The 22,914-nt window shown below is 40.3% G+C and overlaps 1 protein-coding gene across 1 annotated transcript in view; it reads right to left on the bottom strand.

The window, feature by feature from the left end:
• Nucleotides 1-3,410: 3,410 nt before the first annotated feature.
• Nucleotides 3,411-22,914, bottom strand: part of ccdc169 (coiled-coil domain containing 169) — a 78,900-nt gene continuing 59,396 nt past the window's right edge. Inside the window, exons 7-8 of the mRNA XM_072262895.1 lie at nt 12,447-12,514; nt 3,411-10,144 (exon numbers count right to left, since the gene is read on the bottom strand). Coding sequence (XP_072118996.1) covers nt 10,042-10,144; nt 12,447-12,514 — 171 coding nt within the window. The 3' untranslated portion in view covers nt 3,411-10,041. The remainder of the gene's footprint in view (nt 10,145-12,446; nt 12,515-22,914) is intronic.

The raw sequence follows: 22,914 nt of genomic DNA, 5'->3' as shown, positions 1-22,914 counted from the left end.
TGGACAGTCAACATTTCAGGTTGAGATCCTTCATTTTGACCAAAAATGTCAACTGTCCATTTCCCTTTACAGATGCTGCCTAACCTGCTAAGATCCTCTGGCAACCCATCTTTTGCTTTGTTCCCTTATGCCTTTCAAAGTAACTGTAGTCTTGTATATCCCCAGGAGTCTTTGACAAATGGAACTTTTCCTAGCAAAAAGCAGCATGGAAAGTTCACCACTAATAACTCTTGTAGATAAGAAGATTGATGCATGGTTTGTGAAAGACTGGAATTTTTTTTCACCCATGCTCCTCAGCTTCTTCCCCAATAAAATACCCTAGTCCAAAGTAGTGTAGAGTGATCAGAGTTGGAGGTGTACTGGGAGGATGTGGTGAAGAGACACCTAAGGAAATAATGGAATGGAGGCTATGGGGTTGGATAATTGACAATTTATGTAGTTTTAACTCGAAATATGGCAAAATAGACATTTGCCTTAAGGAAGATAGTACATCCTTAAACTTATTATTCATTATCCACCAATGGTCCAGGTAAGGATGGGTTCTATAATTGTACAATTGCTTTGGAGTTAATAATTTCAATAATATCAAGTATATTTAGTTTCTCAAAAACAAAAGCATGACATCAAATCTACTTGTTACATTTGCAGAGCAGCCTCCATCCATGTGAACAGTAATCATACCCTGGAACCTTCTAAAACCCAGAGTACTGTGGAGACACGAGACTGCTGATGATAGAATTTGGAGCAGCACAGAATGTTGGAAGAATTCCAGTTGATCAGGCAGCATCTGAGGAAGGAAATGAACAGCTGTCTTTTCAGGTCAAGGCTCATGATCAGAACATTCTGTAGAGTGTCTCTAAGTGCTAAGGTCATTGAATAAAATTTGACAATGGGCTTAAAAAAAAAAAAAAAAAAAAAAAAATTTCCAAAGTTTGGTCAGGGGACATTAAGACCACTAAAGATATGGACAAATATTTTATTTTTAAGGAGCGTCATAAAAGAGAAGAGAGTTAGGGAAATTTGGAGAAGGAACATTGCCAAACATTGGCAGCCAAAGATGCAGTGATTGAAAGTTGGGTATATTGTATTAGTGGAGATGTAAACATCATGAAAGATGGAGGAAATGTAGTGATTGAGGTTCGTAGGGTATTACTTCCATAGGATTTTTTTGAGAATGCATGTTTAAAATTTGAATTGGTGCACAACTTAGAATTGGTGTGGTTCAGAAAGCACAGAAGTGACGTGTGAGTGGGACTTAACTGAATTTAAATATATAGAAGGTAGAGTTAGGAAGGTTGACGAGGAATGCATTAAGCAAGTCTGGAGAGAACAGGCATGGCCCAGGATTTCAGTAGTAACTAAGCTGAGGTACAGTTGGGGTTGCAATTAGAAGTGGAAATGGTCCAAAATTCATTTCGAAGTGTAAACGTCCTAGCTCGATCTGCTAAGGAGTTGGGTGAGAGCTGTAGGAACTGATAATTGCTGGTCTTTCCAATATTTATATGGAGGAAATCTTAATTATTCCTTTACTCGATTCCAGATGAGAGTCTGCTAATTTAGTGTCAGGAGGGACAGTAGGCTGGTAGCACTGAGTGCTGTTAGCTCTCTAATGGAAGCTAATGCATTTTACAGATGATATACTGAATGGACATAATGTAGATCACAAATCTAAAAAAGATCGCCTGAGCTAAAATGCAGAAATGTGAAGTGAAGCTATCATGGATGAATGGCTATTACTGTTTCTGGAATTAGAACCAAACCAATTTGAATCTAGTCAGCTCTATGATGCTGGAAAGGAGTTGGAAAATGGTATGGTCCATCATGCTGAAGGCCACATACCAAGTGTGGAGAGTTAACTTCAGTCCAATAGAATATAATTTTTGATGTTGTTCAGAAATCTTCCTGAGTGTAGAAATCTAAATTGCAACTTTTGGGAAGGTTGGGTGTGGATTTTAAAATCAAATTCTTGTTCAGACTTATGGGAGAAGGGGTGAAGATGGAGAGTTGAGGGTTGTGTTTTGAAGTGTGATCTGATGGTAAATCATACTTTGGTAAATAATGTTACCAGAGATACAGAGGTATTAGCAATGACAATACCATGAGAACCAGAGAAGGTAATTTTTGATGAGTATGGAGTTCAAGGAGCAGGAGATGATCTGTGTAGGTGAGATGAGCCAAATGGAGATGATAGGCATTGTAGGATTGGAGCTAGAACTAGAGCTGAGGGTAATTTGAGAGCTGCTTTTGACCAGTGAGCTAGGGAAAGAAAATAAGACAGAGGTAGTAGATTGGCTGCAGTGGCAAACTACGAAGTGGTATTTTGAAAGTGAACTGTGAGAATTTTTCTCTCACACTGAACTGAGCTGTTGCCCAGTTCTGAGAGCAAAGAAGAAAGCAATAAAGATATCCAGAGGACATTGAAAAATTGGTGCTTAAATAAAGAATGAAACATTCTTTGAATGAAACCTTTCAAAGGTTATGGGTGCTGCTCAAACAAGCTGTTAACATGCAGACATGATATTTAGCCACATGACTTTTTGAAACATCTGAGTATTAAGAGAGCTTAAATTATTAAATTGATTTCCATGTTCATATGGTACCAAATGAATGCAGAAAATCAATTTGTTTTGTGCAGTATTCTTCATAAACCTCTACCGATATCTGCAATGAATTTGAGATCCTATTGGATGTTTCTTCATGAAAGGACATCACGCATCCAGATGGCAAGTGATTAGGGAAATGTGGAAACTTCTATGTGCTCTTGATCTATTGCCTTGAGATTCTCTATACCACCCCAAATGTAACTTCTTCGCTTCTGAGCAGTTATGTGCCAAGAAATTACAAGAATCAGTGGGGATGGTATTCATTCCCCACCCCCCACCCCAACCAAGTATTTGCATACTTGAATCTTTTCCTGTAACAGAATTCTGAACTGTGTCTGCTTTGAAAGTCTGATATCAGGTATGAAAACAATTTGGACTGTCCAACAAAACAGATTGAGTATAATTGGGGCCACACAGCTGGGAATGTTGTTTATAACTTGGTTTATTGGTAAATGATATGGGCAGTTAATCAGATTACAAATTCTGACATGCCAAAATAATTTGAAAGTTATTCATCGTCTTCCTCTGACTATTACATGTATATTGATAAAGTTCATTTTATGAAATTTCCTCAAGCTTGACACCTAAATCAAAGCTGGTTTTATCAATTCCTTTATGCTTAATACATCACAACCAAAAAAAGGCTCTTGTTGCAAGATTAACAAAGCAGCAAGACTGGATCTGAAATATAAAAATTTCTTATGTCTATTTTATACAATCTAAATGAAAAGCCAAGCATATAATTCAGATTTAAGTTTATTTGAATTTGGCTGTAAAGTCATAGAATAATACAATATAGACCTTTACAATAGTTAGTGTTGTAAAATCTGAGCTGCAAACTGATTATAAAATAATCTGGAGAACCTAGGGTAACTACAGATTATAAAACATCTTGTGAAGTCTACAGAGTCTTTTCTCCAGCAGTGAATACAATAGGCTTCAGTGGTGAGAGAGCTGGTGAGTATTTTGTAGTTTACATGTGTACTAGACATTACTGAGTTCAGTTTAACTAGTTTCATTCAAAGCAAACATCAAAGTTCTTGTGATCATGCTCAATATTTAGTCATTTGTCCTTGGTCATAGTCTATAGCACAGAAACAGGCCCTTTGGCTTATCTAGTCTGTACTAAACTATTAATCTGCCTAGTTTCATTGATTTGTACCCAGATCATGGCCCTCCATACTCCTTAGATCCATGTTCGTACATTTGTATGTGCCATGTCGTATAATGTGGGTGATCGTGGTCTTTCCATCACCATGATTGTTCTTGGAAAATTTGTTCTACACAAGAGGTTTGCCACTGCTGTCTTCTGGGCAGTGTCTTTACAAGATGGGTGATCCCAGCCACTATCAATACTCTGCAGAAATTATTTGCCTGGTGTCAGTGATTGCATAACCAGTACTTATGATATTCACAAGTTGCTCATATGACCATCCACCACCTGCTCCCATAGCTTCCCTTAAACATTGAAAGTGAACCTGAATTAATCTAATCTAATCCACCACTTCCGCTGGCAGCTCACTCCACACTCACCACCCTCTGAGTGAAGAAGTAACCCCTCATGTTCCCCTTAAACAGTTCACCTTTCACCCTTAAGCCATGATCTCAAGTTCTACTCTCACCCAACCTCAATGGAAAAAGCCTGCTTGCATTTACCCTATGTGTATCGTTCATAATTTTGTACACCTCAATCAAATCTACCCTTGTCCTCCTATGCTCTAGGGAATAAAGTCTGAACCTTACTCAACCTTTCACTATAGTTCGGGTCCTCAAGTTCTGACAACATCCTTGTAAATTTTCTTTGCACTCATTCAATCCTATTGACATCTTTAGGTAGGTGACCAGAACCCCACACAATACTCCAAATTAGGTCTCACTAGTGTCTTGTACACTTCAACAGAACACTCCATCTCCTCTACTCAATACTTTAGAGGTCAATGGAAACGAAACTCCTTGCTGTGGGAGTAGAATATTATAAATTGGCATGTGTTCCCCTCCACTCCAAGCTCAGCACAGCAGATTTTCCATCAATCTTCAAAGCAAGCTAATACACATTCCTTAATGGAGACTTGATCATTAAAATTTAATTTGGAATAAAGTGGATTCCAGTTAATTGGGACAGCCACTTATTTAGGACAACTCTTAAAGAACAAAAACTAATCGAGAAAATTGCCAGGCAGAACTCCCTCCATTTAAATGGGGCCAGGAAACTGTTTTCCAAACGGGTTCTAACTAGCGTCAGTCATGTGCACTTGTGTGTCTGTTAGACACTACACCGTGTTTAAGAGTGATCAGTTTTCAAATGGCATTTGTTTTGTGTGTTTGTATCCAAAAACCAGAGAATTTTGTCACTGGTGAGGAATGAGCAGTAAGATAAGTCAGGACTGTTTTGTTTCTAACCTCAGCTGCTACTGGAGACCACTACTTCACTTAGTGATCAGGATACATTCCCAAGGACAAGAGCGCAAATAGAATGTTAGTGCAATGGCTCAGTGCATCATTACTTAAATAATATGGGAAGAGTGAGAGTTTATATTGCTTCTGTGCTGGGAATATGGCAGCCTATGGGACAGTGCAAAGCATGTTATCCTGTGTGCTTTTATACTGCTAAGGGGAGGCCTTACCGACCATGAGTTGAATATTTCAAGGACAGTATTTGTCTCAGATCTACCTAACAGACAATGACTGGGACCCTGTGATCAACACTCTGACCATTGATCTAACCAAAAGCAATTGAATCTTGCCTTGGCACAATCATTACAATGGAAACACTCTGCTTGTCAATGGCTTGACATTCTACTTATGGATGGTCTCCGAAATTGGTAAAGACTATCCATAAGTAGAATGTTCTTCCAATTCCCCCAGTTTCCTGCAATAGTCTCACACCATCCAGTTTAGCAGGAACCAAAAAATAGTGATGTGCCCTGCCCTCAGTTTTGCAAATCTAGTGACTGTTTAATTAAATTGTTCATAAAACAGTTTCTAACATCATGATCCATTTTCTCCAGCTCTGCAGTGTAAGGCAACCATATCGGCCACCTTGCATTTAAATGAGCTCAATATTGCATGCAATTTATGCTCTGGAATATCTTGCTAAACAAGCTTAAATGTATCAAATATATGTAATAAGTGCCCAGTTCTATCCTGCATAAATGCTGTGACTGCCTGTAAATAACATTCTCATCATGCATGTAATTTGATTTAAACTCCTGAGTATAAAATATAATAATATCTTTACATTACTTAAAATTCCCAACCCCAATATGACCCTGCTGCCCAAAGTTGATACTGGAGAAATGGTTTCATAACTAAAGATGATTAACAATCTGTTGCTTCCTATTCAAGAGATCAATAAACTGAAAATGATATCAAATAATATTGACGTCTAGTATCTGGCTAGCTTCCAAATCCTTACTGTATAAAGATCCGAGACAATTACCTCCTTGGATGCCAAAATCCCTACAGAACTTGCATATTGAAATCTCTTTTGATGTTTGATCCATCAACCTGAAATGCTTTTTCTCTCACCACAGAAACTGCCCAATAGAACAACATAGCACAGCACAGAAACTGGCTCTTTGGCCCACAATATTGTGCTGAACTAATTAAGTTAGTAATCAAAATTAGCCAAACTGAACTACTCCCTCTGCCTACAAAATGATCATATCCATCCATTTTCTGCACACTAATGTGTTTATCTAGAAACCTCTTGAATGCCCCTATTTTGTTTGCCTCTACCATCATCCCAGGCAGCATAGTCCAAGCACTGACCAATCTTGTCCTGTACTTCTCTTTTGAATTTACCCCCTCTCGTCTGAAATGGATGACTTCTGTTATTAGATATTTCAGCTCTGGGAGGTGGGGGGCGGGGGGAGATGCTTGCTGTCTGCACTAGCTATGCTTCTCATAATCTTAGAAAGCTCTGTCGGATCTGCTCTTAGACCCTGGTTCTCCAGAAAAACAACTCAAGTTTGTCCATCTTCTCCTCATATACCTTCTCATCCAGACAGCATCCTGGTAAAACTCGTCTGCACCTTCTCCAAAGCCGCAACATCCTTCCTTTAACGGGGCAACTAGAGTTATATGCAATACTCCAGATGTGACCTAACCAAAGTTTTACAAAGCTCTAACATAACTTTCCAATTATTGAACAAAATTCCTTGAATAATAAAAGCAAGCATACCATGTGCCTTCTTTAGAACCCTATCATCCTGTGAAGCTACTTACAGGGAGCTAGGGATTTAGACCCCAAGATCCCTCTGTACGTTAGCAGTGTTAAGGATCTTGTCATTAACAGCGTACTGTCTCTTAACACTTGAACTCCCAAACTGCAACTCTTCATATAGACTGGGTTAAATTCCATTGCTGTTTCTTTGCCCATACTTACAATTGATCTATAACTCACTGCATCCTTTAGCAGTCCTCTACATTATCCAGTCTTTGTATTGTCTGCAATCTTACCAACAAACCCATCTCCATTTTTCATTAAGTTCGCTTACATATATTAAAACAGCAGAGGTCCTAGTATGGATCCCTGTGGAATTTCACCAGTCATAGATCTCCATCTTGATATGTTCGAGTATTTCCTATATTTTCTGTTAATTATCTCCAAATTTTGATTTCTTATTATTTATTGCATTTCACAAGTTCTTCTTTCTTTTATTGAAACTCTAATTGGCTACACATTTTCCTTTATCTCTTTTTGCTTTATGGTGCATGGCAGAATAGTCACACATTGAAACATTGTCTTTAAAGCAACTTATTATTCATGAATTCCCATCTTTTAAAAACCTTCTGAAAACAATGCTCCTTAATTTTATTCAATCTTCTGGAATGGTAGTCTGTCGTGGATCTCTTTTCAATTGCGAGGTGTCTTGAGATATTTTGCTATGTTCACATAGTGTAAATACAGTATGTCAAATACATAATTCAAACATGTATTGATTACTTAAGCAAGAATACTAAACAATTTTAACACTTTAAGGTACTGGGAAGGATCCCTTAAAGAACAGTAACAGTACTAAATATGAAGACGAGAAGGTCAAACTAAATACAATGGATGAAAGGAATTAGTAGGAAGAGTAATGTAGATATTGTCTAGAATCTTAAAACATATTGGAAATTATATTGTAAATCTTGTTCGCACACAGATATGATGGAATATATATATATATAGTAATATTAAGGACGTTGTGGTACAACTACATAAAATGTAAGTTAGGCCTCAGCTAGAATATTTTGGTATTTGTTTTCTTATTTCCACAACCATCATTTATACATTGGGCCTTTGGTTGAATAGTCACCACTTTTAGTTCTGGGGTAGTGTAGGGGAGCAGAGATCGACATCTTGGAGAATCTCTGTGAAGCGAGAGTCAACAATGGGGTATACACTTCTTGGCATGTCTCTCAACTGAATTTTGTCACTAAATACCTGTTTGCATAAAATTTATTATAAGATTCATTCATTTCTCTCTATAGTAATCCAGACCATATTAGGAAATACCACACTGAATAATGTTGCACATTCCACACAATCTCTTCCAAGAGCTTGAGAAGCAGCTAAAGCATTTATTACTTTGTGCATCCTGAATAATCACACAAGTGCATGATAAAAACCAATGGTGAGGTGAATGTAAATGAACTTCACAGAACACCTCCCCAACTCAATCACCTTCCTCACCTGCAATGTCTACCATATAGGTGAACAGACATGCATGGGAACACTAGTTCCTCTCCAAGTTGCACATCACATTGACATCGAATGCATTACTGTAACATTGTTGCTGATATTAAAACAAGCATGATGACACATTTGTTTGTCACCATGATGCAATCATTATATTCAGGTCTATGCAATTTCCATTCAGAATGGAGCCAGATATGTTCAGCATAAACTGGAGTCTGAATCATTGCTTAACAATTACCAACTGAAAGCATCTTAAGTGCAGGACACTACTGCAATAAAGATTACTTAAGTGCATTATTATCTGTACAAAGTCTATTACATGGCACCCAACAGCAACTCCTTTGCTTGCATCTTTGAAAACAGTCCTAATTCAATCCTTAATATCTCTATTTTTCCCTTTCAGGGTTCTTTTGAAGACTCTGACCTGGAGTTGCACGCTGACTACAATTCTTTGCGGGAATGGGACCCGCTCTCGAGATTCCACAATCAGCTGCTATTCGGCATGCTAAAGACTTGGTCTAAGATTTCGGCGTGGAGTCATCTGCTGTGTGCCTGGGGACCCGGGATCTTTGCGACCTTCAGGCACAGAGCTCGAAAAAAGTGATGTAATGGACTTTTAGCATCATAAACCAGCGAGTTATTTGTTATGTCTCCCCGTTTGTTGGAAAATGGAGTCACCTCTTTCTCCCTTATTGGGGGGGGGGGCAGAGAGAGAGAGAGAGCAAGAGACAGAGACAGAGAGACAGAGAGACAGACACAGACTGAGACTGCAGCATGTTGAATTATCGGGTGAACAATAAAGTCTTTGGAGTAACTGCAAGTCTGTGTCTTTGCTATTGCTTTGCTCATGCCACTCTCCTCTCCTATCAGATTCCTTCTTTTCCAAGTTACCACCTTCACCACCTATCACCTCCCTGCTTCTTAGTTCATTCCCTTCCCCCACCTTCCTGGCTTCACCTATCACCTTTGAGCTTGTACCTCTTCCCCTCCCCCAACTTCTTATTCTGGCTTCTTTCCCCTTTCCAGTCCTCATGAAGGGTCCCAGCTCGAAATATCGACTGCTTATTCCTTTCCATAGATGCTGCCTCACCTGCTGCGTTCCTCCAGCATTTTCTATATGTTTCTTTAATGCACAGCTTTTCGCTGAATATACAAAACGTTATTTTGAGGTGTAGCCTCTAAGATAGCGTGTGTGTGTGTGTGTGGTGGGGAAGGGGCTTCAACCAATTTGCACACAGCAAATTTCACAAATAACAGAAACAACTGTAGTTATAAAATTAGGTCACTTTGAAGCCAGAGTGAAAAAGACTGATAACTCTTTAGAATAGTCCAATCATCCCCAGGAGTGAAGGTAAGATCTGAAATGAAGGATACCAAGTCTAGAAAAGAATAAAAACTAAAGTGTGCTAATCTCCGAAGTGCAAAGAGGTAGAAGCCATGATTATCACACTGAGAAGTGAAGTACCACCAGCTCTGTTATTCATCTAAAATTCTATCAGGCATCCAAAGAAATAATTGAAAGCAGAGATTTTACCAGCAATTAAACAAAACTCAAGTGGGAACAATTATTATAAAAATACATTGCCTATTTCTCATCTACAAATAATTACCACCAGGGTAACAAAATCTAAATATAACTTATCTAGGCCCAGCAACAATTAAACAACTGCTCTAAATGAGCTGCAAGTACTGTAAATACAGCTTTCTCTGACACACAAAACACCATGTCTGTTCCATAACAGTATTCTCGCGTCAATGTTTTAATTTTGGAAGCTGCTTCATTGCTGCAGTCTTTTTAATTGGTCCTTTCTTGAGATCTAAAATCCTTTTTGTAGTTGGTACATTGCACTTTCCTCTGAAATAAACAATTATTATTCAATTGTAATGTTTAATTCCATTCAAGTGTTGCAACAGTCTGTAATGGCTACATTCTGTAAAATATCAATATTATTTTCACATTTTACTAAGTGTAATGATTAAGATCTATTTTATGTAGTTCCATATTTGCATCATATGTTTTGTTCAGTGGAGGAGGGGTGGGGGATGCTGGGAGAAAGGAAAGAAGCATTTATCAATGAGTTTACTGGTATTCATTGGAGCTTCATATTTGTTCTCTGCCATAACTTCAAAGAAAAGTAATTACTGAAGAGAAACAAAATCTAGAGCTTGCATTCAAACCAAATCTAGTCACAGAAGGCTAGACACTGCAGCATACATCATTAGATTTGAGGAAATAAAGATGGCAGCTGAATTGAGAATGATATGCATAGAAATCAGTTTTTAAAAATCTGCTATGGCCAAGGCTATCAAAATTAGAAGTAAAGGAATAGCTGAGAAAAGACTGCTGTAAATGTACCATCAGAAATAAATAGCTAAAGGGAAGGCAGTGAGACTTTGAAGCTATGGATGTACGCTTTTAACATAGCCAGCTGGAAGAAGGAGCATGAGAGAATGGGGAATAAGTGATATGACGGATGTGGCAAGAGCTGCAGACCTTTAGGAAGAGTTGGAGAGGCAAAGCCTGGAGGTCTGAACAACTGAAAGGAGGAAGACAGTCACGTAGCACAATCTTGCTCCAGGTCGCCTGAGTCTGACTGAAATGCAATTTTGATACGTCCCTCAAATAGTCCCCATTTAGCAATCCTGGAAATGTCGCAAAACCCAAGTGCAGATTGGGTGACCGCTTTGCAGAAGATCTGTGTTCAGTCATCAGGTAATTCTGAGCTTCCTGTGGCCTGCCACCTTATTTCCTCCAGCCAGTCTTAACTAGAGATTGTAGCTCCTGTACTATCGCAGTGGCACCCAATGCAAGCTTGGGCACGTTGAGACTTCACGACTCAGTGTCAAATTCTATAGCTTCAGGTAGCTTGTTTGTATCAGTCATCCATCTGTCATATTGGCTTAGCCAGCTATATATATGCATACTCTTTTCCCTCCGTGAGTGGAGGACATGCCCAACCCAACTAGTGGACACAACTTCCTGCTCTGTACTTCACAACTCTACTCCATTTTATTCCTTGACTATGTTCTCACTCTCCACTTTCTCCCATTCGCCAGAACCAGACAATCTTGTTGACAATCTCCCCCACGGTCACCTGGGCTTTATCCTATCAGAGGCACTCCCCTCCTTGCAATTTATTTTTTTATTCTTTCTTACTTCTCTTCTAGTATCTGTATATCTGTGCACATGTAATGCTACTGTGACATTGTAATTTCCTTTGGGATCAATTAAGTATTTATCTATCTATCTTAACAAACTTATTTAGTCTCCAGCATCAGCAGTGTTTGGATTTTCATCTGTAAATGGATTACCATACATGGCCAAGTTTTTGGAAGAGGGCTCTCGAGTTACCACTGAACCTGATTCTGCATCATAAATTGTTGGGGAGGCCCATGCCCTTGATCTATATTATTATCTAAAGTTAGTGACACCCTGCACCAATGTATTCTTCAAATATGTAAATGAATCCTTGTTTTCATAACTAGATAGCCACATTACTGGCTTGCCCCTTTCCAAAGGTGAGTATTTGGAAAATTTTGCTTTCAGTTATCGTTTAACATCAGCTACTCTACGTTGCCATTGCTTTCAGTATACACTGGCGGCAACAGGTGGCGCCATCTGCTTGAGTTGGTTCAGCCTATACACTTGATCTGCTGCTTTTTAATGACAACCTATAGGTACTCATTACAATTTCTGGAGTCCTTTCCAAAATTTAGGGCACTCATTATCCTACTTTGTTACCTAGAATCAGATTTAAAACAAAACTGTACTCTCCCCAGCCATCACTTCTAACTCTAATAAATAGTGGTTAGCTAGCGAGCCGGGTTCAGTTCCTGCCGTTGTCTGTAAGGAGTTTGTATGTCCTCCCCGTGACTGTTTATGTTTCCTCCAAGTGCTCAGGTTTCCTCCCAAAAACTAAAAATGTACGAGTTAATTGGTCGTTATAAATTGTCCTGTGATTAGACTAGGGCTAAATAGGTGGGTTGCTGGGCAGTGCTGCTTGTTGGGCCAGAAAGGCCTGTTCTGCACTGTATTGCTAAAAAATAAATGAGTAAGTCTCAGCATTGGTTTTCTAGTGGTATGAAATGTACCATTAGGTTCCCAAGCAAGTTTACTGTTACATAAAAATAATTGGCAAAATTGATAAAATACTTACGTCAAAACCTTTGTTTCCCTTGACCCCATTGCCTTCTGTTTCTTTGCTGCTGCAATTGATAAGGATGTCTATAGGAAAGTTAATTAGAAAAATAACTTCAAAAATTCACAGTTTATTGTTATAATTATCTTTTTTTAAGTTACTCTTTTACTCCTATAAAAAAGCTCTATATTTTAACCAGAAATAAAACACAGAAGATGCTAGCAATCTGAAATAGAGGCTAAAAACTCAAATGGCATCTGTGGAGAGAGAAATAGATAACAACAACAGACATCTCACCCTGCAAAAACTCATTTCAGGGAGGTAGCACCATCAATTTGCGGGAGCCTCCTGGAACTTCCAGGAGAGGTGGGATGTCTGCAATAGAGTAGCTCCTTAGCAGCTAGCCAGCTAGTTTAAATAACGTTAGCTATGCTAATGAACGAATGACAATTGTTAAACTCACCTCAACATGTCTTGTACAGTCTTAACCCATCATGGGCAATAGAAAAGTCACTGTTGCAAACAGTGCAGCGAGCAACACTGTCATTATTTCTGACCCCTATTAGGCAGGGGTACACTTTAGTGTAGTCTGGGTTGAAGTATGTATTATATTTTCTTTTTTTGGAACACTCTGCCATGGTGCTCTCTCGCTCTCTCGCTCTCTCACTCTCTCTCTCTCGCTCTCATGCTCTCTCTTGCTCACTCTCAAAAAAAATTGATTTCCGGGATATTGTATATAATTTGCGGGCATCAGGGAGCCGCTATTGATATGCGGGAGACTCCTGGAACTTCTGGGAGAGGTGGGATGTCTGCAACAAGTTTAAAAAAAAATGTTCAAGATCAAAATTTGGTGCTAACAATTGGAAAAACGCACTTAGCATTGAGTAAATGGATCCATTTTCAAACCTCTCTACAAGTATAAGATTTTACTCTTTATATTCATTATTTCTAGAACTCTACATAGTCCAAACTCTCATTTCAGCAAAGATTCCGCCTTTCCTAATTGCTGAAATCCTCTTCGGAAATATCCTCTGGGTTTTGGAAACTCCTGAAGGTTGTTTCACACATACTCCATTCAGTGGCAAATTCAACTGTGATTGAAATGGTGTTGCAGAAGGGAGGACAAGAAGTCACCTTATCAAAGCCTGTGTTTCTATGTTCTGTCTCACTGGACTCCTGCAATATCCTGCTAGAAATAAGCTACCAAGCACTTTACTGCTATTCAGTGGGGAACAGAATCCTGATATGGAGTATAATATACAGTGTCTTACTCTAAATACCGAACATGATTGTACGCCTAGATTTTCTACAGATAGGCTTTGTTGCAAAAATTTACATCATTGGTTTAGTCATGCTGAAAATGGACTTGGCCATTCCTTCAGTAAATGCATATTGTCCAGCTGAGATGCTACTTAGAATTAGAATTAGAATTGTCTTTATTTCTTACATCTTTCACATACATGAAGAGTAAAAATCTTTATGTTACGTCTCCGTCCAAATGTGCAATTTATAGCAATTTGTAATAAATAGTATGTACAACAGGACAGTCAATATAGCATAGAAATACAACTGTATCAGCGTGAATTAATCAGTCTGATGGCCTGGTGGAAGAATCTGTCGCAGAGCTTGTTGATCCTGGCTTTCATGCTGCGGTACTCTTTCCCAAATGGTAGCAGTTTGTAGTTGGGGTGACTCGGGTCCCCAATGATCCTTCGGGCCCTTTTTACGCACTTGTTTCTGTAAGTATCTTGAATAGTGGGAAGTTCACGTCTACAGATGCGCTGGGCTTTCTGCACCACTCTCTGCAGAGTCCTGTGATTGAGGGAAGTACAGTTCCCATATCAGGCAGTGATACAGCCAGTCAGGATGCTCTCAATTGTGCCCCTGTAGGAAGTTCTTAGGATTTGGGGACCCATACCAAACTTCTTCAATCGTCTGAGGTGAAAATCGTCTCTGTTGTGCTTTTTTTTTTTTTACCACACAGCCGGTTATGTACAGACCACGTGAGATCCCTGCTGATGTGCACGCTGAGGAACTTAAAGCTGTTCACCCTCTCAACCCCAGATCCATTTATGTCAATAGGGGTTAGCCTGTCCACAATCAGCTCCTTTGTTTTTGCGATATTGAGGGAGAGGTTGTTTTCTTGACACCACTGAGTCAGGGTAATGACTTTTTCTCTGTAGGCTGCCTCATTATTATTTGAGATAAGGCCAATCAATATAGTGTACTACTATTACTATTTCTACTACTTTTGCTCCAGGAGTATCCTGTTTCTCAACAGCCCCTGAGGTGCAGCATCAGTGATCACTTCAGTAAACTTACCCAGTTTATCCTATGTTATCCTCTGACATTGCCCCACCGCCCATTCCGTTGCTTTGGAATGCAACACAGTAGAGTAGCCCATTGTTTCTTTCCTCTCTGAATATGCTGAGAAGATAGTCTCTTCTGGAGAGAGCTCTTCTCAACTTTTTCCATAAACTTATCACACTCTGCATGTCTACAAGGGAGATGCCCACATTTTGCTATTCCAGCAAAGGATGCATCATTTTTACTTTAAACTGGAAAATACTCTGCTAGAATAATGAGTGGAATTTCAAAGAGAAATTGAGTGTACATGCTTAAATCCAGATATTAAACCTATTCCAGGCAGAGACTTCGATTGCAAAGTTCTACATTGCTATGTAGAGATCTACTCTTTATATTTCAGAAATCTTGTTATAATTTGCTACCAAAATCCAACTGCAGTTCTTTGAGTAGTAATACCAAAAACATAAGGGATTGAGACCCTGTGCAGGTGTTTTCCTGATATAAATATGATAGTGCCAGTTTTTGTGTAAATCCTTGCAGTTTTTGTGTATATGATAGTGCCAGTTTTTGTGCAATTTTGTGTAGCTAGAGTTAGTTATTGTCATTGTTGATTAAGACAATATATTATGTGACTTAGTTGTTTTCTAGGCCCATAGGGACAGTTTTGGGGATAGAGTGGGGAATTAGGAGTGGGGTTAGGGTTTAGGGACTGGGACATGGAGAGGTTAGATGTCTGGCTGGAGTCTAGGCCTCTGTTCTGCGCTCTGTGTTTGAAAGCCAGTGACATGGACGTGTGACCAAGGACATCCATGGTCAGATGTTGGACTGGCAGATCAGTGAAGACCAGGGCTGGTGCTGCCCCACCCCCCATGGTCAATAAGCCATTGGCAGATTCCCTGATTGGAAATCCTTGCAGGCAGGAGGCATTAGGGCCGGTCAACCCCCAAGGTATGTAATTGGTGAGACTGGTGTTTGGGGCCACGTGTTCAGTGTTCTGATCATCAGAGAGTCTGGCATTGAGGCCTGGAGATTTGGGTCCTCCTTTGTTGTAATCAGTGAGTCATGGGTTGATACTGAAGATCGAAGCCCAATGCTCAATTGGAAGTCTGGAATATGAAGCCCAGTGGCTGCAGTCCTGAATCTACAAGTCTACTGGGGAAGTCAAGGCCCCAGTGAATGCAATCCACAAGTCTGCAGCAGGCTGGAGACAGTCTGTCTTGGAGTTAGAGGACTGTAGTGCACATGGGGGTGGGGGGGTGTGGGAGAGGGTGAATGAGGAAAGGGGCTCCTAGCTTCTTTTGCTGTGGTTGTTTTGTTGTTTGCTATGCTGTGATTTGTTATGTTCTGTATTGTTCTGCCGAGCATTGTGGACATGTTACATTGGCGCCGGAATGAGGACTGCCCTCAGCACAACCTTTGATTATGTCGGTTGTTAACGTCAAACACTTTTCACTGCAGATTCAGTGTATATGTATATGAATCTGAATCTGAGTGCTAGAATTGAATTATTTTCTATTTTGATGTGATGGATTCAGTTGATAAAGAAGTTGTTGTAATAAATAATTTGATTATTTCAGTCCTGCAGAAAGAATCTCCACAGTTAATACATTTTTGAATTTCAATTTGTAAAATAAAGACCTTTTCATAAAACAATAATGGTATCAAGTAATGTTTAGTTTGTTTCTAAAATCAAATTGTTTTCAACAAAATCCGCCTCTGTGGAATGAACATAACCAGTGGGCAAAACATAGGTTTAATGAAGGATTTTTTTTTATCTCTGATCAATTAATAGCAAAAAAGAATGGTAGAGTTTTATCTACAATGAAAGCAAAAACATTGGAAACACTCAGTATATGGGAAGCATAGATGTAGAAACCAATAGTTAAATTTGAATCAAAGTCTCTTCTCAAACAAGAGAAAATCTGCAGATGCTGAAAATTCAAGCAACACACATAAAATGCTGGAAGGATTCAACAGGCCAGGTGGTATCAACAGAAAAGAGTAAACAGTCGACGTTTCGGGCCAAGACCCTACATCAGGACTGGAAAAAAAAAAGATGAGAAGTCACAGTAAGAAGGTGGGGGGAGAGGAGGAAGAAATACAAGGCGGTAGGTGATAGGTAAAACTGGGGGGGTGAAGTAAAGAGCTGCAAAGTCGATTCGTGAAAACAATAAGGGCTGGAGAAGGAGGAATTGATTTTCATGCCATCAAGTTGCCATACATTCCTTGTATGTGGAATACAAGGTGTTGCTCTCCCTACCTGAGTTTGGCTTCATTGCATCAGTAGAGGAGGCCATCGTCCAACATGTCGGAGTGGGAATGAGAAGAAGAATTAAAATGGGTGCCCCAAACAGTTGTTCCAGTTAAGGCAACACTTTATCTGCAAGTCTGTTGGGGTCATCTACTGTATCTGGTGCTCCCGGTGTGGCCTCTTGTATATCGGTGAGACCTGACGAAGATTGGGTAGGAACACCTCCGCCAGACAAGGAGAGATCTCCTGGTGGCTAGCCATTCCAATTCTATTTCCCATTCCCATTCTAACATGCCAGTCCATGGCCTCCTCTACTGCTGCAATGAGGCCACCTCAGGTTGGAGGAGAAACACTTTATATTCCATCTGGGTAGTTTCCAACCTGAGGGCATGAACAACGATTTCTCAAACCACCAGTAATTAACCCTATCTTCCTCCTTCACTGTTCCTCATTCCCATTTCCCTCTCTCACTTTATCCCCTTACCTGACCATTACATCCCTCTGGTGCTCCTCCCCTTCCCTTCATCTCTTATCAGATTCCCCCTTCTCCAGCCCTTTATCATTTTCACAAATCGACTTCCCAGCTCTTTACTTCACCATCCCTCCTCCCGGTTTCTCCTATCACCTACCACCTTGAATTTCTTCCTCCCCCCCGCCCCCACCCCAACCTTCTTACTGGGATTTCTCATCTTTTTTTCTCCAGTTCTGATTTAGGGTCTCGGCCTGAAACGTCAACTGTTTATTCCTTTCCATAAATGCTGCCTGGCCTGCTGAGTTCCTCCAGCATTTTGTGGATGTCTTTTCTCATTTTTCAGCATTTGTTTGGTTCTTCAAATTTCTGGTATCATTGATATTTTGCATAACTGGGTAAAATTATATGCTTGATTCTGTGATGCTAAAAATGACAACTTTATGTGAGTAATCTCATAATGAATCCTCTTGAACATGAGCAAGATAAGGAGATTGCCTTTGGTAATCCTTAGGTTCATTTGTATTATATTCCACCCACCTCCCCATTTCCATCCTCAAATACAGTAAATTAGAAGCTGTAGTCAACCCTTACATATAAAGCATTTGCACAAAGATTATAAGATTTCTCTTTATTTTCGACATACAACTTATTGCTTTAATTGTTCCCACAAATAGGAAAGAGTTAAAAGGAAGATAATCTTCTAACTTCTCCAAATAGCAATGGGACTGAACATAATTAGTGCCTTTCATATGCATCAGCATAATAATTAAGGCAACAAGCTGCACATTTCTTTGACATCACATCTTCCTGTTTTTAAAAATAATTAATACCTCAGACAGAACCAGGATAATGTTTTAAACATTTCCTGCATTTACAAAGTTTAAATAGTGAAGTATTTGACAATAACTTTTGAGTATTGTGACCACCGTTTCAGATTAATAATATTCATTTACTTACAATTCTGTTTTCCTCTACTTTTAACTATTGTTATCTATATTATTAAATTTTATTTGCCAAGAACACATTTCAATTATTACTTTGTGTTTATATGCAGTAAATATGGAATTGGTTAAAATGACTACTTGTGGATAAAACAGAAAATGTTCTTCAGTGCCTTTACCCCAGATGCCCCTTGTCCTTTACTTACCCTCAACAATAACAATCCTTTTGAATTATGTGAACTAACACATTCAAAGGACTGATGGATAACTACATCCTTGGTGAAATATATGGGCACATGAGATTCAGAGAACACAGAGCACAGAACAGTACAGCACATGAACAAGCCTATTGTCCCATGATGTTGTGTTGATCCAAATAGGTTAGTAACCAAATAGGCAACCTAGCTAATACCTTACGTGTACACAATGTCTACATATCAATATTTTCCTCAAATTCATGTGCCTATCTAAACTTCTCTTAGAAGTCCCCAATGTTTCTGCCTTTACCACCACCCCAGGCAGCACATTCTGGGCACCACCACTCTCTGTGTAAAAAAAATTTGCCTCTCTCATCTCCTTTAAAATTACCCCTCTCACCTTAAATACATGCCCTCTGGTATTAAACATTTCAACCCGGGGAAAAAGATAAACACAAGAGATTCTGCAGATGCCGGGAATCCAGAGCAACACTCACAAAAAGCTAGAGGAACTCAGCAGGTCAGGCATCTATGGAAAACAGTCAACGTTTCAGGCTGAGATCCTTTATTTGGACTGGAAAGGAAGGGAGAGGAATAAAAAGATGGCGGGGAAGGGAAAGAGGACAAATTAGAAGGTGATAGGTGAAACCAGGTCGGTGGGAAAGATAAAGGGCTGGAGATGATGGAATCTGACGAGAGAGGAAAGTGGACCATGGGAGAAAGGGAAGAAGGACGGGCACCAGAGGGAAATGATAGGCAGCTGAGGAGAAGAGGTAAGAGGCAAGAGTGGGGAATAGAAGAGGGCAGAGGGAGGGGAAAAAAAAACAATCAAAAAATTACTGGAAGGAGAAATCGATGTTCATGGCATCAGGGTGGAGGCCACCAAGATGGAATATGAAGTGTTCCCCTCTCTGAGGCATAACTTTCTGTCCTCAGCAAGGGCCTTGCTTTTGTCTTCCTTCGCTCAGACCTCAGTGAGTTCTGTGCCTGCCATGATTCTGAACTCTTCTTCCATCGCCTCTGTCTCCGAGCTCACTTCTTTGGCAAGAATTCTCCACCCTATACTAATGACCCTTTCTTCCATCTCCAACCCACCTCCTCTTCCAGGACAACCTGCTCTGGTTTTCTGCCTGCTTTGGAGCTTTTCATCTTGAATTGCCAACAAGACATCAACCAGCTTGACTTCAGCACTCCTCTCCACAACAATCCTAATCTTACCATCAAACTTGCAGATAAAAGAGGTGGTGTTCTAGTGTGGCAGACTGACCACTACCCTGCTCAGACCAGGCAGCAACTCTCAAAAACTTCCTCTTACTTACCACTTGAAAAGGACCCCTCTCCGGACCATCACGCCACTCTCTCCTGCACCATTACTAACCTCGTCAGATCTGGAGAACCCTCAACCACTGCCACCAAACTCATAGTTCCCTTAGGCCACATGGTTCTTTTCTACCTCCTATTAGCAGTGAGGTAGGCCCACTGTCTCTTCCTGTTCCTGCCCCACTGAACTCGAGTCCACATACCTCAACTCCATTCTATCCAGCCTGGTTCAGTCCCTTCCAAGATACATCTGTGACACTTCACATGCTCTTGATCTCCCCAACAACTTTCAGTTCCCTGGCCCTGACCACCTCATTTTTACCATGGATGTCCAGTACCTATACGCTTCTATCCCCCATCAAGAAGGCGTAAAACTCTTGGCTTCTTTCTCAACAAAAGACCTAACTAGTTCCCCTCCACCACCACCCTCCTCCATATGACAGAACTAGTCTTCACCCTCAACAATTTCTCCTTCAGCTCCTCCCACTTTCTCCAACGTCAAGAGATAGCCATGAGCACCTGCATGAGCCCTAGCTATGCCTGCCTTTTCGTTGGCTATGCAGAACAGTCCACGTTCCAAGCTCCCCAACTCTTTCTGCACCACACTGACAACTGCATTGGTGCTGTTTCATGCACCCATACTGAGCTCGTCAATATCATCAACTTTAACTCCAACTTCCACGCTGCCCTTAAATTCACTTGCTCCATTTCTGATACTCCATCTCTGGAGACAAACTGTCTAACAACATCTATTATAAACCTACCGATTCCCATGGCTATCTTGACTATACCTCTTCCCATCCTCTCTCTGTCTTCAAAGAACAGTGTTTCCCTTCCTCCACCATTGATGCTGTGCTCACTCTGCATCTCGGGCATTTACATCGCATCCGCGCGCTCACCCCTTCTTCTCACAGGATTAACAGAGATAGAGTTCCTCTTGCCACCTACCACCTCATGACCCTCTACATCCAACACATCATTTTCCACGACTTCCACCATCTTCAATGGAATCCTACCACCAAACACATTTTTACTCTCCACTCTCTCCCCCACCCCACTCTCCGCTTTCTGCAGAGATCACTCCCTCCATAATTCTCTTGTCCATTCATTCCTCTCCACTAAACTCCCTCCTGGCAAATATCCCTGTAAGTGAGAGAAATGCTAAACCTGCCCATTCACCTCCTCCCTCTTCTCCATTCAGGGCACCAAACAGCCCTTCCAGGTGAGCCAACACCTCACCTGCGAATCTGTTGGCACCGTCAATTGTGGACAATGCTCCCAATGCAGCCACCTCTACATTGGAGAGATCCAATGTAAAATGGGGGGCCACTTTGTAAAGCAACTCAGCTTCATCCACCAAAAGCAGAATATCCCTGTGGCCAACCATTTTAAATCCTATCCCCATTCCCATTCTGACATGTCAATCCATGGCCTCACCTCCATTCAGGGCCATGATCTTCTGCCAAGATGAAGCCACTGTCAGGGTGGAGGACTTACACCTCATATTCCATCTAGGTAGCCTCCAACCTGATGGCATGAACATCGATTTCTCCTTTCAACAACTTTTTAATTTTTCTCTTTTCCCCCCTTCCCTTTCCCTCTTCTTCTATTGCCCAATCTACCTCTTCTCCAGCATTTTATGTGTGTTGCTCTGGGGAAAAGATACTGTCTGTCTACTCTATCTATGTCTCCCATAATCTTAAAAACCTCTATAAGAATTCCCTTCAGCCTCTGCCGCTGTAGAGAAAACAACTCAAGCTTATCCAACCTCAAGTTATAGCACATGTCTTCTGATCCAGGCTGCATTTTGGTAAATCTCTTCTGTACTCTCTCCAAAGCCTCCACATCCTTCCTATAAATGGGTGACCAGAACTGCATGCAATACTCCAGAAGCAGTCTAACTAGAGTTTTATACAGCTGCAACATATCTTCTTGACAATTGAGCTCAATGCCTTAACTAATTAGTCCCTTTGACCACTACCCTCGGTCTTCCATGGGCAAGCCAGTTCTGAATCCAAATAGCTAATTCACCATTGATCCCATGCATCCCATGAGCCTTCCATGATTGACCTTGTCAAACATCTTACTAAAATCCATGTATAAGATCCACAGTTCTATCTTAATCACCTCATCAATAAACTCAATCAAGTTAGTAAGACCTGACTTGCCCCACACAAAACCATGCTGGCTCTCCCTAACTAGGCTATGGTTTTCCAGCTGCTTATAAATCCTATCCTTAAGAATTTGGTCCAATAAGGCACTGATATATAGCTTCCAGGATTATCCCTGGTTCCCTTCTTGAAGAAGGCGGCAAAGAAATCAAAGTATAATTTTGTTTCCTTTTATGAGATGATTATATCAAGCTGTAAACTATAGCCACGAGAGCAAGTTAATGCCTTCAAAACATCTGAAAGGGTAAAAACACAAACCTTATATTTTCTATGACAGTTCTGTTTACATAATAACGTTACAGTTTGGATTATGTTGCTATGTATAAATATTCAGATAAAGAATTCAAAGGATAGAATAAATTAAGTTAATTGTGCCATGTGTCAACTGTGGTTCAGTTCTTTTCTTAATTGCATTCATAAGTCATTCTGGAGATTTGAACAGTACCAAATGAGTACTGAATATTTTTTCCACAAACAAGAGAAAATCTGCAGATGCTGGGAATCCAAGCAACACACACAAGATATTAAAGGAACTCAGCAGGCCAGGCAGCATCTAAGGAAAAGAGTATAGTCGATGTTTCAGGCCTAGGTTCTTCATCAGGGCTAGAGAAAAAGAGATGAGGTCAGAATTAGAAGGTGGGGGAAGGGAGGAAGAAACACAAGGTGAAAGGTGAAACTGGGAGGGGGGAGGAGTGAAATAAAGAGCTAGAAGTTGATTGGTGAAAGAGATACAGGGCTGGAGAAGGGGGAGTCTGACAGGAGAGGTTTCACCTATTGCCTTGTGTTTCTTCCTCCCCTCCCCCTCAACTTCAAACTCTGACTCCTCA

The sequence above is a fragment of the Mobula birostris genome, chromosome 7 (genome assembly GCF_030028105.1).
Source record: "Mobula birostris isolate sMobBir1 chromosome 7, sMobBir1.hap1, whole genome shotgun sequence".
In the NCBI taxonomy this organism is placed as follows: Eukaryota; Metazoa; Chordata; class Chondrichthyes; order Myliobatiformes; family Myliobatidae; genus Mobula; species Mobula birostris.
The sequence above is the reverse complement of the archived record's forward strand: the minus strand, read 5'-3'. Positions and strand labels throughout refer to the sequence as shown.